Here is a 12,886-nt window from a genome sequence, read left to right on the forward strand (position 1 = left end):
ATGGAAACCTTGTGTCAATTTAATATTCACGGCAGTTGGCTTTTTACTATATACATATATTAATACATATATAAATATATGGAATCTTCCTTTTAGAATATAATATTAGAAATGTCTCATCCCTTCCTACGCTATTTAATATAACCATTCGGTCATATTCTAAGAGAATCGTAGGGAAAATCACTACCGTGTCAATTGCCGACGGCTATTGACTTCGGCTATAGGTATTGCCCGGAGTAACCCCGCGTTCCTTGGGGGTCTTGATTGGTTCTTATTTGGAGCTCCTCCCGGTTGCTTTTGATTCATTTTTAGTTCGAAAGTCCTTGTACATCTTGATCTTCCTCTTCATCTTCATATTCATATTCACACAATGGCAGATGTAATGTCCCTCTTCTCCCTAAGCGGGAAAACCGCCCTCGTCACCGGTGGAACACGAGGTATTGGCCAAGCTATGGCTTTTGCCTTGGCTGAGGCCGGCGCCGATATTATCTTGATTCAGGTGTGTCATGTGCATGGAAAGAAGGGGGAGAGCATCTATTAACATCGGAACAGAGAGACACCACCAACACATCTACCAAGGACGAGATCATTAATCGCCTGGGACGTAAAGCATGGATCCATGTCGCCGAGCTTGGGGATCGCCAAGCCGTCAAAGGCATCATGCCCGCATTGATCAGCCAAGGGCTTAAGCCGGAGATTCTGGTGAACTGCGCAGGGATCCAGCGGCGACACCCGGCCGAAAAATTCCCCGATGAGGACTGGGATGAGGTGAGTCGAGACCCCCCGATATAAGCCCGCAATATAAATCCGCCCCTTGAAACACCATGTCTTATTCGTCGAATGATTTTTAGGTCTTGGAAGTCAATCTATCCTCCGTCTTTATCATGTGCCGAGAATTCGCCGCATATCTACTGGCGCGCGATGCCTCGGAATTCCCACAAGGTCGCCGTGGCTCTATCATTAATGTGGCATCTCTGCTCACCTTCCAAGGTGGAATTACGGTCCCCGCTTATGCGGCCTCCAAGGGTGGCATTGGGCAGTTGACCAAAGCGCTCTCCAATGACTGGCTCGCCAAGGGAATCAATGTCAACGCTATTGCTCCTGGTTATATTGCGACCGATATGAACACAGCCCTTATCGCCGATGCTGACCGTAACGCCGGTATCATGGCACGCATCCCTGCTGGCCGATGGGGAAAGCCCGAAGATTTCAAGGGTGCCGTGGTGTATTTGGCTAGTCAGGCTAGCAGCTATGTATCTGGCGAGATCCTCACAGTTGATGGTGGATGGATGGGTCGGTAAATGTTATGAAATGTATATAACGTATATTATTTGGAATGAATTGAACATATGAATCTTTTACTTTTTTGGTTTCTTATCAAGTTATTGTGAAGTTATTGTCTGATGTGTGTACTTGGTGTACTTGATGTATACTTTTATACGGAGTAGTTGAGAAGTGGTCAGTGCGCCTGACTGTCCAGGGCTGAGATGAAACTCCGACAAAGCCACTGTCTTACAATAAAACACCGGCTTGACGAACTACACATGTTTAGGGCTTATCACCGGGTGTTCACCGGTGGATTTAGACCTCTACATAATTAATAATGTCTCAGAGTTCACAGGCCCTTATCCAAAGGCGTCACGCCCAGACTGGCGCCCAGAGTCGAGCCTGGATTGGCAAAGATCATCAGCAAATCATCAGCAACAACACACAGTCGAAAGGGGGCCACTAGTCTTGTTGGAAACACTGGCGTCTTTAGTGTCACCAAGGGAGTTATCCCGATAGGTTTGTCGTTCATTTAAACGCCGCGAACCCTTGCTAATCAGACCATACAGGGGCTGTAGGCAGAATACACATGTCGATGCTTTCTTTTTTTCCGTCAAAACTCCTTCAGAGTCCCTCATCAGGGCCGATCTTTTCTTTCTTTTCCATTTCTTCCATTTCTTCCATTTTTTCCATTCTCTTGGCTTTGTAGACAGTCGACTGGTCTCGATTGTTAAATTACACACTCTTTATTCCTTTATTTTTTTTATCAAACTTGCATTTACTTTGACTCTATATCTTCCAGCCTGGACAACCTCTACATTGTCCGATTTCATTCTTTAAAAGATAAAAAAAAACGTGCCCCCCTTGCTGACATTCCAGACGCTTGTTGAGAGTGAGTCTCTACCAAAAATCCGATTCTTGGTGACGTGCTAATTTCTCTCGAATTCCAAAGTTCTGGGTTATTTTGGGTCGCTTTGTTGACTTCAACCTAGACATTCACATTGAAACAATCCGCATTATTCGCATTGTTCATTGTCAGCTTCAAACCGAATCAGCCACAATGTTCTCATTATAAGACATTGTCTTTGTGTGATACAATCAAAGAAGGTCGCTATCTATATCGACTCACTTTCGCCAACCCTGTTTATAACCCATCTCATCTGATCTATCCACCGTCTTCGACTTCGATTCCCCGCAAACGCCCATATCCAGTCGACTCGCAAATCGTCACGTTTTTTTATCTTAGCCGTTGAGCAGCTTGAAACACATTTCAGATTACCATCTCAACTAAGGGGCTGTGCAAACGTCGAAAGCACAGGCTTGTATGCTTATTGCCCCAACTGCAACATCTTTCTTTCTTTCTTCAATATCTGCACTCGTTCAATGGCAGCAACCCATCCGCATATCGCGGCACGAGGGTATGGCTCAAACGCCACATACATATATGAGTACTCAAGGGGGTTGGGTGGCGTGGACGTACCCCGCGATGTGATCTTCACTCGGGTCATCTACGTTTCCCTGAGCGTCGTGGCAGTTGCATTGTTCTGTGGCCGGGTTGCTCAGATCAGCCATGCCTATCTACGCCAAATCACCGCATCTAGCGCAGACAAGCGCCAGCAGGCCTTCTGGGCCGAGGAACAATCAGCGTGGTGGTCCAACATCAAGAAATACATCCTCTACGCCCCATTAGGAAGGAAGAGACACAACCGAGAATTACAGCTCTCTTCCGCTGTCAACGTCGGCACCTTACCCTCCCGACTACAGACAATCCTGGTTGCACTATACTTCGCCAGCCAAGTCGCATACTGCATCGTCCTGGACTATAGCGTCAACAACAAGGCAGCCTTGATGGCCGAGCTGCGTGGCCGATCCGGGACGCTGGCCGTCATCAACATGGTCCCGCTCTTCCTCCTCGCCGGCCGGAACAATCCCTTGATCACCATTCTCCACATCAGCTTCGACACATACAACCTCCTCCACCGCTGGCTAGGCCGCATCGTGGTCCTCGAGTCAGTTGCACACACCGCTGCATGGGCTGTGAACGCCGTTGACGAGGAAGACTTCTCCCGCATGCTCACCCGTGTGCGTGACACTCCCTTCTTCCTCTGGGGCCTGATAGGCACAGTCGCTATGGTCTTCCTCTGCCTACACTCCCCCTCACCCATCCGCCACGCCTTCTACGAGACCTTCCTACATCTGCACCAGCTCGCCGCAGTATTCGCCTTCCTCGGCGTATACCTGCATCTGCAGATCGACAATCTCCCGCAGCAAAGCTGGGCGATAGCGATCGCCTCTATCTGGATCGGCGACCGACTTGCCCGCCTCTTCCGCCTCATCCACCTGAACATCTCAGCCTCCGGCACAACAAAAATGGTCGTCGAGGCCCTGCCAGGCGAAGCCTGCCGCGTAACCTTCCACCTGCCAAAACTCGTCCACATCGAACCAGGCTGCCACGTCTTCGCCTACATCCCCAGCATCGCATGGTGGATGTCGCACCCATTCTCAATCGCCTGGGCGGAACCCAGCACCAGCAGCACAGCAGCGTTCATCCCCTCCCCTCCCCAACCACCAACCCTGGGCAAAGGGTACACCGACATCGAGAAACAATCACACCTGCCCGCCAAACCCACAAAAGCAGCAACTCAGGTCTCCCTCATCATCGGCGCCCAAAAGGGAATGACCCGTCGCCTGTACAACCTTGCCAATGCCTCCCCTTCCAAAACCCTCACATTATCAGGCTTCATCGAAGGTCCCTATGGCTCACACCCAACAAACCCCGCAAGCTACGGCACAACAGTCCTCTTCAGCGCAGGCGCAGGAATAACCCACCATCTACTATACACCCGCGCACTCGTGACAGCCGCCGCGCAGAACACCGCTGCAACGCGCAAAGTCTACCTGATCTGGTCTGTCAGATCGACAGACCACCTCACCTGGGTAAGTAGCTACATGGATCAGATCCTGCGACTGCCGAATCGACGGGATATCCTCGTTGTGAAGCTTTTCGTGTCGAAGCCGCGTCGGGCTGCGGATATCGTCAGTCCTTCTGCGACGGTGCTTATGCATTCCGGGAGGTGTAGACCTGATGTTGTTCTTGATGAGATTTTGCCCGGACGGACTGGGGCCACGCTGGTTAGTGTTTGTGGGCCTGGAGCTTTTGCCGATGAGGTTAGGTCTGCCGCTAGGGATAGGATTGGGAAGGGGGCTGTTATTGATTTTGCGGAGGAGGCTTTCACGTGGTGATGTGTCGTTTGTGGCCTTGTGACTTGTTTATATGCTTTTGAGCTATTTTCGCCCCATGGGGCTTTTTGTTGCCTCCCCCCTTTCTTGTTATTATATTGAATGCATCCTTTTTTTCGTGCTTTGCGATTGGCGGCTCGTGCATACAACGTTGTTTAATGTTTAACTGTATACACTATATCATAATCTTTAGACTTGGGCTGTATACATTTGAACATGATGTTTTAAGTTAATGTATGTATTATCTAGGGAATCCCTGTAAGACCATGTAATATGTAAATGTCGAGTGCCATGCAACCTACATGGTAGAAATTACTAGGTAAAGTCTTTATAACTGCCCAGGTGGGAAAATAGATGGACCGTCATGATAATGGAACCATACAACAGCGGATTTTGTCAATTTAGTTAGAGATTTATATATATATATGTGCCATTTTTTACCATACATTAGTATATACGTTAATTTCTGTCAGTAAACAATAGAATGTGCAACTGTGTAACAAGAGTAGAGGAATTAGATATGGCGGTCGAGTGCAGATGTTTTTGAGGGGGAAAACAATAGCCACCACAAGCCTGCTCGTAACAAAAAGGAAAAAGAAAAAGAAATAGAAAGAAAACCAGGATATCATAAACAAAAATCAAGCAGTCTTAGTCTTCTTGCTGCGCGTTCCCTTGGGCACCCGAGCAAGCCAGTAGATACCCACAGCAGCAGCGATGTTGAAGATGATGAACGCCCACATGATGCCGAAGTTACGCCACGCGTCGCTGTAGTAACTCAGCACACCCGCGAGGAAAGTATCAGTCTTATCAATACTGCAGAACGAGCAGTCGCTAGTGGCATTTCCATTCAGGAGGTAACCACCATAAGGCTGATAAATCTCAGTTCCGTTGGGGGTAAAGAGTCCATTGATGTAGGTATCCATGTACTCGAAACAGGTCTTTCCAGGAGTGGGATCGAAGTGGAGCATCTCGATTCCCTCGCAGTAGATGTTCGCGCCGGATGTGCCGGTCGACAGCATTGCAGAGACTAGGTAGGTGAATGGCGAGACGCGGTACATGAAGATCCAGAAGTGGGGCATTTTGTCTGGGGTGGCGAGGACACCACAGAAGACCAGACAGAGGGAGAAGAGCAGATTGGCGAGATTGCCTCCTGTTTCGGCGAGCTCGATGCCGGCAATCATCATATGCGCGAAGGTGCAGGTGAAGATCATGAAGGTTAGGATGAGGAGCCACATCAGGGCGCCGCGCTCGTGGAGGTCATCGGAACTGGCGTTGCGTTGGAGTCCGATGGGGTAGTACCAGCAGACGAAGATGAGGACGGACATAAGGGCATTCCATGGGAGTTCGACAATGATGTTTGCCGACATGAAGGCTTGCCAGGAGTATGATTTGGAGGGGCGCTCGCGAACTTCGTAGAGGGAGCGTTGGGTGACGAAGTGAGGCATGATTTGCTGTACCAAGTTACCGAAGACCGTCATCAACATGAAGACACTGAACATTTGGTTCTGAAGTCCTTGGATACTGTTCTGAGCGTGGAAGAAGGAGAAACCGACGTAGAGAGCCGTGAAGACGCAGAGCGCAATCTTGGAGTAGATGTAGACTGGGGTGCGCCAGTATTGACTGAATACGCGGACGAGACATTCATAGAGTTGGACAGTGAACGGTGCGGCGAATTCGTTGAAGCCGGTTGGGTCGTTGTCGGTTGTGGCAACGGGTTTCAGAGAGAGGTTATTCTTAAGCTCGGCAAGGTGGTTGTGGACTTCCTTGCGCTCAGGGCTGTCACGCCACACAGCAGGCCAGTCGATGTCACTATGGGTTCCGGGAGCAGCGCCAATGACCTCAAGCATCCACTCGGCAGGGTTGGCCTCGGGAGATAGTTTAGGAGCACCGTTTCGTTCAAAGTAGCTGGAAAGCGTAGAAGACTGCTCGCCGATATCTCCGAAATACACAGTCCTACCACCCTTGGCGAGGAACAGGAGACGATCGAACCGTTGGAAGAGCATAGCAGAGGGCTGGTGAATAGTGCAGAGAATAGCCTGGCCGTGTTTGGTCAAGGTATCAATAAGATCCAAGATAGACCAAGATGTTTGACTGTCAAGACCCGAAGTGGGCTCGTCCAGGAACAAAAGCAGCTGTGGCTTAGCAGCCAGTTCGACACCAATAGTAAGACGCTTACGCTGTTCAACGTTAAGACCTTCGCCGGGGACACCGACGATGGCATCCGCATAGTGTTCCATTTCAAGAAGTTTGATCACTTCCTCGACGTAGTCAAGTTTCTCCTGACGAGAAACGTGACGGGGCTGGCGAAGAATAGCACTGAAGCGGAGAGCCTCGCGGACCGTAGTAGTGTGGAGATGCAGATCCTGTTGTTGAACGTAGCCGGTCTTACGCTGGAAAGACTGATCGCGAGGACGACCATCAACCAGCATCTCACCGGACACAACACCCATTGTCACACGCGTGGCAAGGACATCCAGCAGAGTGGTCTTACCGGCTCCGGAAACACCCATAAGAGCGGTGCAGGTACCCGGCTTAACCCAGCCGTCGACGTGGTCGAGAATGCGACGTTCTTCCTTCTTGATGTTAATATCGTAACACACGTCTTGCCACTGGAAGATAGCGGTTTGTCTTTGAATTGCAGCAGAGTTTTGTTCGCCATCGGAGCTAGCGCCATCCTTCTTCTCAGCAGAAGACACGGCGTGTGTCTGCTCAACATCATCCTCGGACTTTCCGGAGTGCTTGGGGCCGTGGCCGCGACGGAAAAGAAGAACCTCGCCCTTGGACTTGGACTCGGAGATGTACTCGGTACCGATGAGGTAGGTGGCCATGAAGAAGACCATGAACCCAATCATGATTCCCAGGTTCCTCCATCTGTGGCTGTTGGAGTACTGGAAGCTTGCAGTATAGTAGGCCTCGCCGCTGACAACGTCCTGGCCGGCCACAGCTCCTTTTACCGAGCAGATCTTGTTAGACAGGCCGACATTCGCGTAGGATTCTCCCACCGGAATAAAAGATTCTGGTTTGCAGGGGAAGTCGCGACCGTGGAACTCGTTCACAATCAAGGTCTCGAAGCCATAGGCAATTGGGTCAATGTAGTTCATCCAGCGAGACCAGCCAAGCATGTTGCGGGTTGGGATAGTGAATCCAGTGTAGATAACCAGACCCAGGATCAGGATAGCGGCGGGCACCAGAGCCTGAGACAGAGTACGCGAGTAAGAAGCAATAGTACGGAACACCATGGACATGGTCATAGTAGTCACGAAAGAGAAGAGTAGGAAGGTGAAGAAGGCGCCGGCGGTTTGGCGAAGTCCAGTCATGAAGTAAAGCGTGATGTTGAAGGTGATAGCGTTGAGTATCTTATACGGCATATCACACAGCATCGACGAGATTGCTTCGGCAAACGGATGGTACATAGCGTACCGAGCTTGCTTCTCAACAATAGGACGTTGCGCGTAAAGAGTCAGAATCTCCAGAGCACTGGAGAAGGAGTTGAGTAGAACAGCAAAGAAGAGGAGGGCACCACGAGAGTAGAAACTAGACACGTCGCCGGGCAACTGGAAGAAAACCGAACCGATAATCAATGCCATAATCGTGTTTCCGATCAAGGCGGATATAGTTAAACTATAGTCACCCTTCAAACGCTGGAAACCACGTGTTACACAGATTTGGACCTGCTCGGTGACAGATAAGGTATAAGGAGACTTGACACGCTGACCCTGCGATTGCATAGCCTTGCGAGATTCGATGAACTTCTGGAGCGACTCGCCACCTATGGGGTATTGCTCGTCGAATTCGGCAATCTCTTTCTGAAGCTCTTTGTACGCAGCACTGTTTTTCCAGGCAGTAGCAAACTCGTCGGGGGTGCGGGGAACCATATTCTCAAAGCCAGGCTTAACAATTCGCTCAGCGGGGCTAGTAAGAGAGGTCAGGAAATCAGCGGTAGTCTGGCGATCAGGACATTGGAATCCCATATTTGTGAAGAATTCCTTAGCCTCGGTAGTGCGGCCGAAGTAAATTTGTCGGCCCTCGTATAGCACAGTCACCTTGTCGAAGACATCGTAGGCACTCTGGGATGCCTGGTAGATGGCGACCGCACAAGTGGTGCCTGAGTACTTAGACATCAGGTTCAATGTCTTACAGAACTCCAAGGCATTGGCACTGTCCAGACCACGGGTACTGTTATCCCAGCATTGGAGAGGGCTACCGCAGAGGGTGGCCTCGGCGATACTGACACGCTTCCGTTCACCACCGGAGACACCACGGATGAAATCGTTACCGACCTGGGTGTTGATAGTGTGCGAAAGACCAAGCATGGCCATCACGACGTCACGCATGTGCTCTGCGTACTGTTCCCGACTGACGCCCGGCAAACGGTTGCGCGGGGCACGAGCCAGAGCAGCAAATTTCAAAGTGTTTCCCACGGAAAGCTGAGGGAAATGCACGTCGGTTTCGGCAGTGTAGATGGCCTCGCCGCGGAACTGGTGACGCATCTGCTTATCGGAAATTCCTTGGTAGTTCAGCTGAGAGTTGGCATCCTTAAAGATACCGTTCATATCTCCTGCAATAGTCTTCAAGAAAGTCGAACAGCCAGATCCAGGACGGCCAAGGACGACCAGCATCTCGCCGCTCTTGACGACACCATCGAAATCGCGTAGAATCTGGATCTTCTGCTTGCCAGTGCCGGTCATCGAACGGAACAAGGCACCGATTTGCAGAACGGAGTTGGCAACATCCTTCTGGTAATCCGTGGGACTGCCGAATCCGTGCACGCTGAGGTTTTTGAATGACAGGCCAGCCTGACGCTTAGGGTATCGTTCTGGGTCGCGGGATTGGATAGCAAGCAGGTTCTTCATCCAATTCTTGGCCTTGAAGTTTTCACTGCTAGGATTGAGAGTTGAATCCTCGTGGGTTTCAATGAAAGGGTTCTCTGCATTTTGGGTTGAGATGGAGAAGCGCGTTGACTGGCGGGTGAGTTGCTGGGCCAAGCGAGTGACCTCGGCCTCGGTGTCCTCGTCATTGATTATGTCGCCCTTCTCGTCAGCGGTGTCATCGGTGCTCACGCTGGCGGTAGGGTCATGGCGGCGAGCTTCTAGATTGGCAGCATGGGCGTCCTGGTCTTGGTTACCGCCGATGCTGGGGTTCAATGTCCCTAGGAGCGACATGATGACCTTCCAACACGGTCACTGTCGAATTGATAGAGGATGGGACTGATTAAGTGGGGTAATGTCCCTAAAAAAGATGAATAGGGGATATGGCCATCAACGGGATGGATATAAAGGTTGTACGGAGTACCAAAATTAGGGTTCGAGTAACGAAATGGAGAAAAATTGAAGGCAATGAACGAAGAATTTGAATTAAGTACGAATATGAAAGAAAAGCAAAAGCAAAAAAGAAAACGAGTTCAAGAGAATCTGGAGATCGGGACCCGGAAAGGTTGTATCCTTTGCCCGGAAAGAAAATAAAAAAACGGGGACTCCCGCTGAAACAGACCCGGGGCGGAGCTAATGGGGTTCCGGTAGATTTCATGGCCAATTTCGTTTCGGATTTTTTAAAGCCTCTACCCTTGGGTGGCTTACTGCCAAGAAATAATACTGCCATATTAGGCCACCTATTTTTCCTTAAATCTGGTGTACAAAATACCTCGTACATGGAAAAGTAAGAGCGAACACGAACACGAATGCGATGTAGATGATTCTATACTACGTGTACCTGATACTTCAATGTGACAGCCAAGAAAGGGATAAGTGTCAGGTGTCAGATTAGATCGATGTATCTGCCATGTTATTGTACATGCCACACGTGTCCACGGGTACCCAGGTGGTTAAGTAAGGTTCCAGGCAAGTCAGCTCGGGATCACACTATCCGTTTCACATAGGGCTCGGATGCCCGGGCACGATGCATCCGAGCTGACTCAGCTATTCCTGGGGAACCGGACCAGGGCTCGATGGATCCACAGATCCATGGATCTTTGACGCTAAACCGCGACTTTCAGTATCTCCGCCTCCTCACCCCTGTACCTACAGCATATGTTGTACATACATATACCTAGGACCCCTCATAACCCCAAACTATCGTATGAGCGGACCAAATTCGGACCATTTCATCCGAGTTAAAGAGTCTCCCATATTGAAATTCCTTGGGAAATCTCACGAATGTGGCACGGTCAGATACGTGCACACAGACCCCCTTGTATGGGGCTGATATGTATGTAGCCCCATGGACTATTGGTTCTTCGGACTAGCCTAGCCAGAAAGCCGTCAGGCTGCAATGACTTTTTACGCCATACCAAATACGGAGTATGCTTGTTCGGGTAAGCAGACACTTTCAAAATCTGACGAGATATCTAAGTCGGTCACGCCGCAAGGGGGGGAAGTAAAATATCGAATCATATAATCTACATTGTACATTGGATATTGTAAAAGAGCAACAGAGCGGTGTGTCAGTCGTGGTCTTCCAAGGAACCCACAAAAGCAACATTTGAATCATAGAGATCAGTCATATTCAAGACATGTCAGTCACAGCCTCGTCATCATCTGCATCATCCGCATCATCTTCCTCATCGATCAGTTCCACCAACAGATTGCCGCCACGTCCAATATTCTCTTTGATTGACCCTCCCTCGTCAACGGCATACACCACCCGAGGCATCGGGGAGACCAGTCGAAATCCGTATTGGTGCACGAACCCCTCGGGTTCACTCACCACGGGATGCTCTGTATCCTTATCCTGTAAGGTCTCGTAGCACTCAACAACAGCGTAGATCTCTTCAATATCTGCATCGGGTGCAAACTTGCGCATGATACGCTCACCGGACGGGAGCCGCACGCTAATACGGACGGCATCCTTGACATCTGGCCCGGGCTCGGCGCTAAGCGATTGCCCGCGCCAAAGCTTCCACTGGGCGAGATTGCGGCGTCGCTGCTCCTCAGCCGCCTGTCGGCCAGCGGCTTCCTGTTCTTCACGTTGGCGTGCCATCTCCGCTTCCCGGCGCTGGCGCGCCCGTTCACGGTCGATCGCCAGCGACCGCTCGTAGGCTGAGTCTTGCTCTTCGCGAAGGCTGCGCGAGGCTTGCTGCTCAGCGCGTGAAGATCGGAGTCGGTCCAGAGGTTCACTGTTAGATGTTACGACTGTCCGGAGCTTGTTCACGACCTCGGATGGTGTAGTGAGACCTGCGATCCGTCCTACAACAGACATGGCGGTTGATGAAACATTCGGGGTATGGACAATGACCGCTGCAAAGGGGAATTTGGTGCATTTCAATGAGTTGGCGACTTGGTATGCTTCGGAATCTTGCACGTTACCGCCCCACACCAGGAGGTTGTTCTGGGGGTCGTTGATGAATTCCACAACCTCTGGTGCCAGCAGGGTATCACGGACCCAGCTGTTCGTATCGTCGTGTTCTGGAGATAAGAGAATGACCACAAGGTACTTCAAGTCACGGTGGGCTTTCTCCAGCGCCATGTTGTATCCGTTCTCCAGGAACGGAATCGGGTTAGATTCATATTCTTCTTCAAACTCGCGGATAAATCGAGCCGCAGTATCCTTAGGGCCGAGGGATCGACGCCCGGTGGTATTTCGGCGAGCGCCTTGCAGCGCAGGGTTTGCCGTCCTGTTAAACAAGCGTGGCAAGAAAGGGAAGAGGACACCAAAGAGGCGGAATGAACTGCAAAGGAGTCGATACACCAAATTAAATGGAGTGAGTAGTAGACTAAGGATGAATGGAGGCCGGTAGATTGGCTGGTCTCCTGGTTGTGTGTCAACTCGTGGAGCCAGATCTGTAGCTGTGGCACGGGTAACTTGCGACAGGTGTTCGGTTAAATCCTCAGTCATTAAATTCTGGGTTCGGCGGTTGGGTTGGGGTGGAGGTGGACGATCCATGGCAGCGCGAGCTTCTTCAAGGGGATCTGGGCCTTCGCCATCAAAAAATTTGGATATGGCAATCTATCATGCGGGGATCAGTTAGACTCTCGTACGCTTCGCCGGAAGTCGGGGAAGATAGACCAACCTGCAAATTCCATTGCGACCGGCGTAGTAGCGGAATTGCCTCTGAAGGTTCCTGGCTAGTAACAGCCATGTACATTTCTAGCGTAGACTTCTCGCTATCGGAAAGCTGGTCCAGGTCAACTTCCGGTTGTGACATCTTGTCATAGAAGGGCCGTAAGCCATAAACTCAGGGATTTTGGTAGTATCAAAAGACAGAGAAAAGAAGACCCATGAAGAGGAAGATCACTTGGGGGTGGTCATTGAGCACGTGCACACAAAGCCCACTATATAGATGGTAAGAGCGATGTGACGTCGAAGCTCTAAGTGGCCTCAAGACGAAGCTCTCATTGATGTTCTGACCGCCTGGTCCGTGCGTATCCCCCTTCACTTGAGTTCG

At 50.5% G+C, this 12,886-nt stretch overlaps 4 protein-coding genes across 4 annotated transcripts; 2 read left to right on the forward strand and 2 right to left on the reverse strand.

The window, feature by feature from the left end:
• Window positions 1–370: 370 nt before the first annotated feature.
• On the forward strand, window positions 371–1,301 carry N7487_003883 (putative 2-deoxy-D-gluconate 3-dehydrogenase; the record flags this gene model as incomplete). The annotated part of the gene is made up of 3 exons (XM_056871630.1): window positions 371–499; window positions 553–768; window positions 852–1,301. 3 exons carry the CDS (start codon window positions 371–373, stop codon window positions 1,299–1,301), a joined length of 795 nt encoding a protein of 264 aa, XP_056729350.1.
• A 1,348-nt stretch (window positions 1,302–2,649) lies between these two features.
• On the forward strand, window positions 2,650–4,509 carry N7487_003884 (ferric reductase family protein; the record flags this gene model as incomplete). Its single annotated transcript, XM_056871631.1, has 1 exon — window positions 2,650–4,509. The coding sequence occupies one exon, from the start codon at window positions 2,650–2,652 to the stop codon at window positions 4,507–4,509; it is 1,860 nt and encodes a 619-aa protein (XP_056729351.1).
• A 635-nt stretch (window positions 4,510–5,144) lies between these two features.
• On the reverse strand, window positions 5,145–9,668 carry N7487_003885 (pleiotropic drug resistance family ABC transporter; the record flags this gene model as incomplete). Its single annotated transcript, XM_056871632.1, has 1 exon — window positions 5,145–9,668. The coding sequence occupies one exon, from the start codon at window positions 9,666–9,668 to the stop codon at window positions 5,145–5,147; it is 4,524 nt and encodes a 1,507-aa protein (XP_056729352.1).
• Window positions 9,669–11,007: 1,339 nt separating this feature from the next.
• N7487_003886 (clathrin-mediated endocytosis regulator UBX3) lies at window positions 11,008–12,646 on the reverse strand (the record flags this gene model as incomplete). The annotated part of the gene is made up of 2 exons (XM_056871633.1): window positions 11,008–12,447; window positions 12,512–12,646. 2 exons carry the CDS (start codon window positions 12,644–12,646, stop codon window positions 11,008–11,010), a joined length of 1,575 nt encoding a protein of 524 aa, XP_056729353.1.
• Between the last annotated feature and the right edge of the window lie 240 nt (window positions 12,647–12,886).

Source organism: Penicillium crustosum (assembly GCF_028827405.1).
Source record: "Penicillium crustosum strain IBT 35664 chromosome Unknown utg000002l_segment0_segment0, whole genome shotgun sequence".
Lineage (NCBI taxonomy): Eukaryota > Fungi > Ascomycota > Eurotiomycetes > Eurotiales > Aspergillaceae > Penicillium > Penicillium crustosum.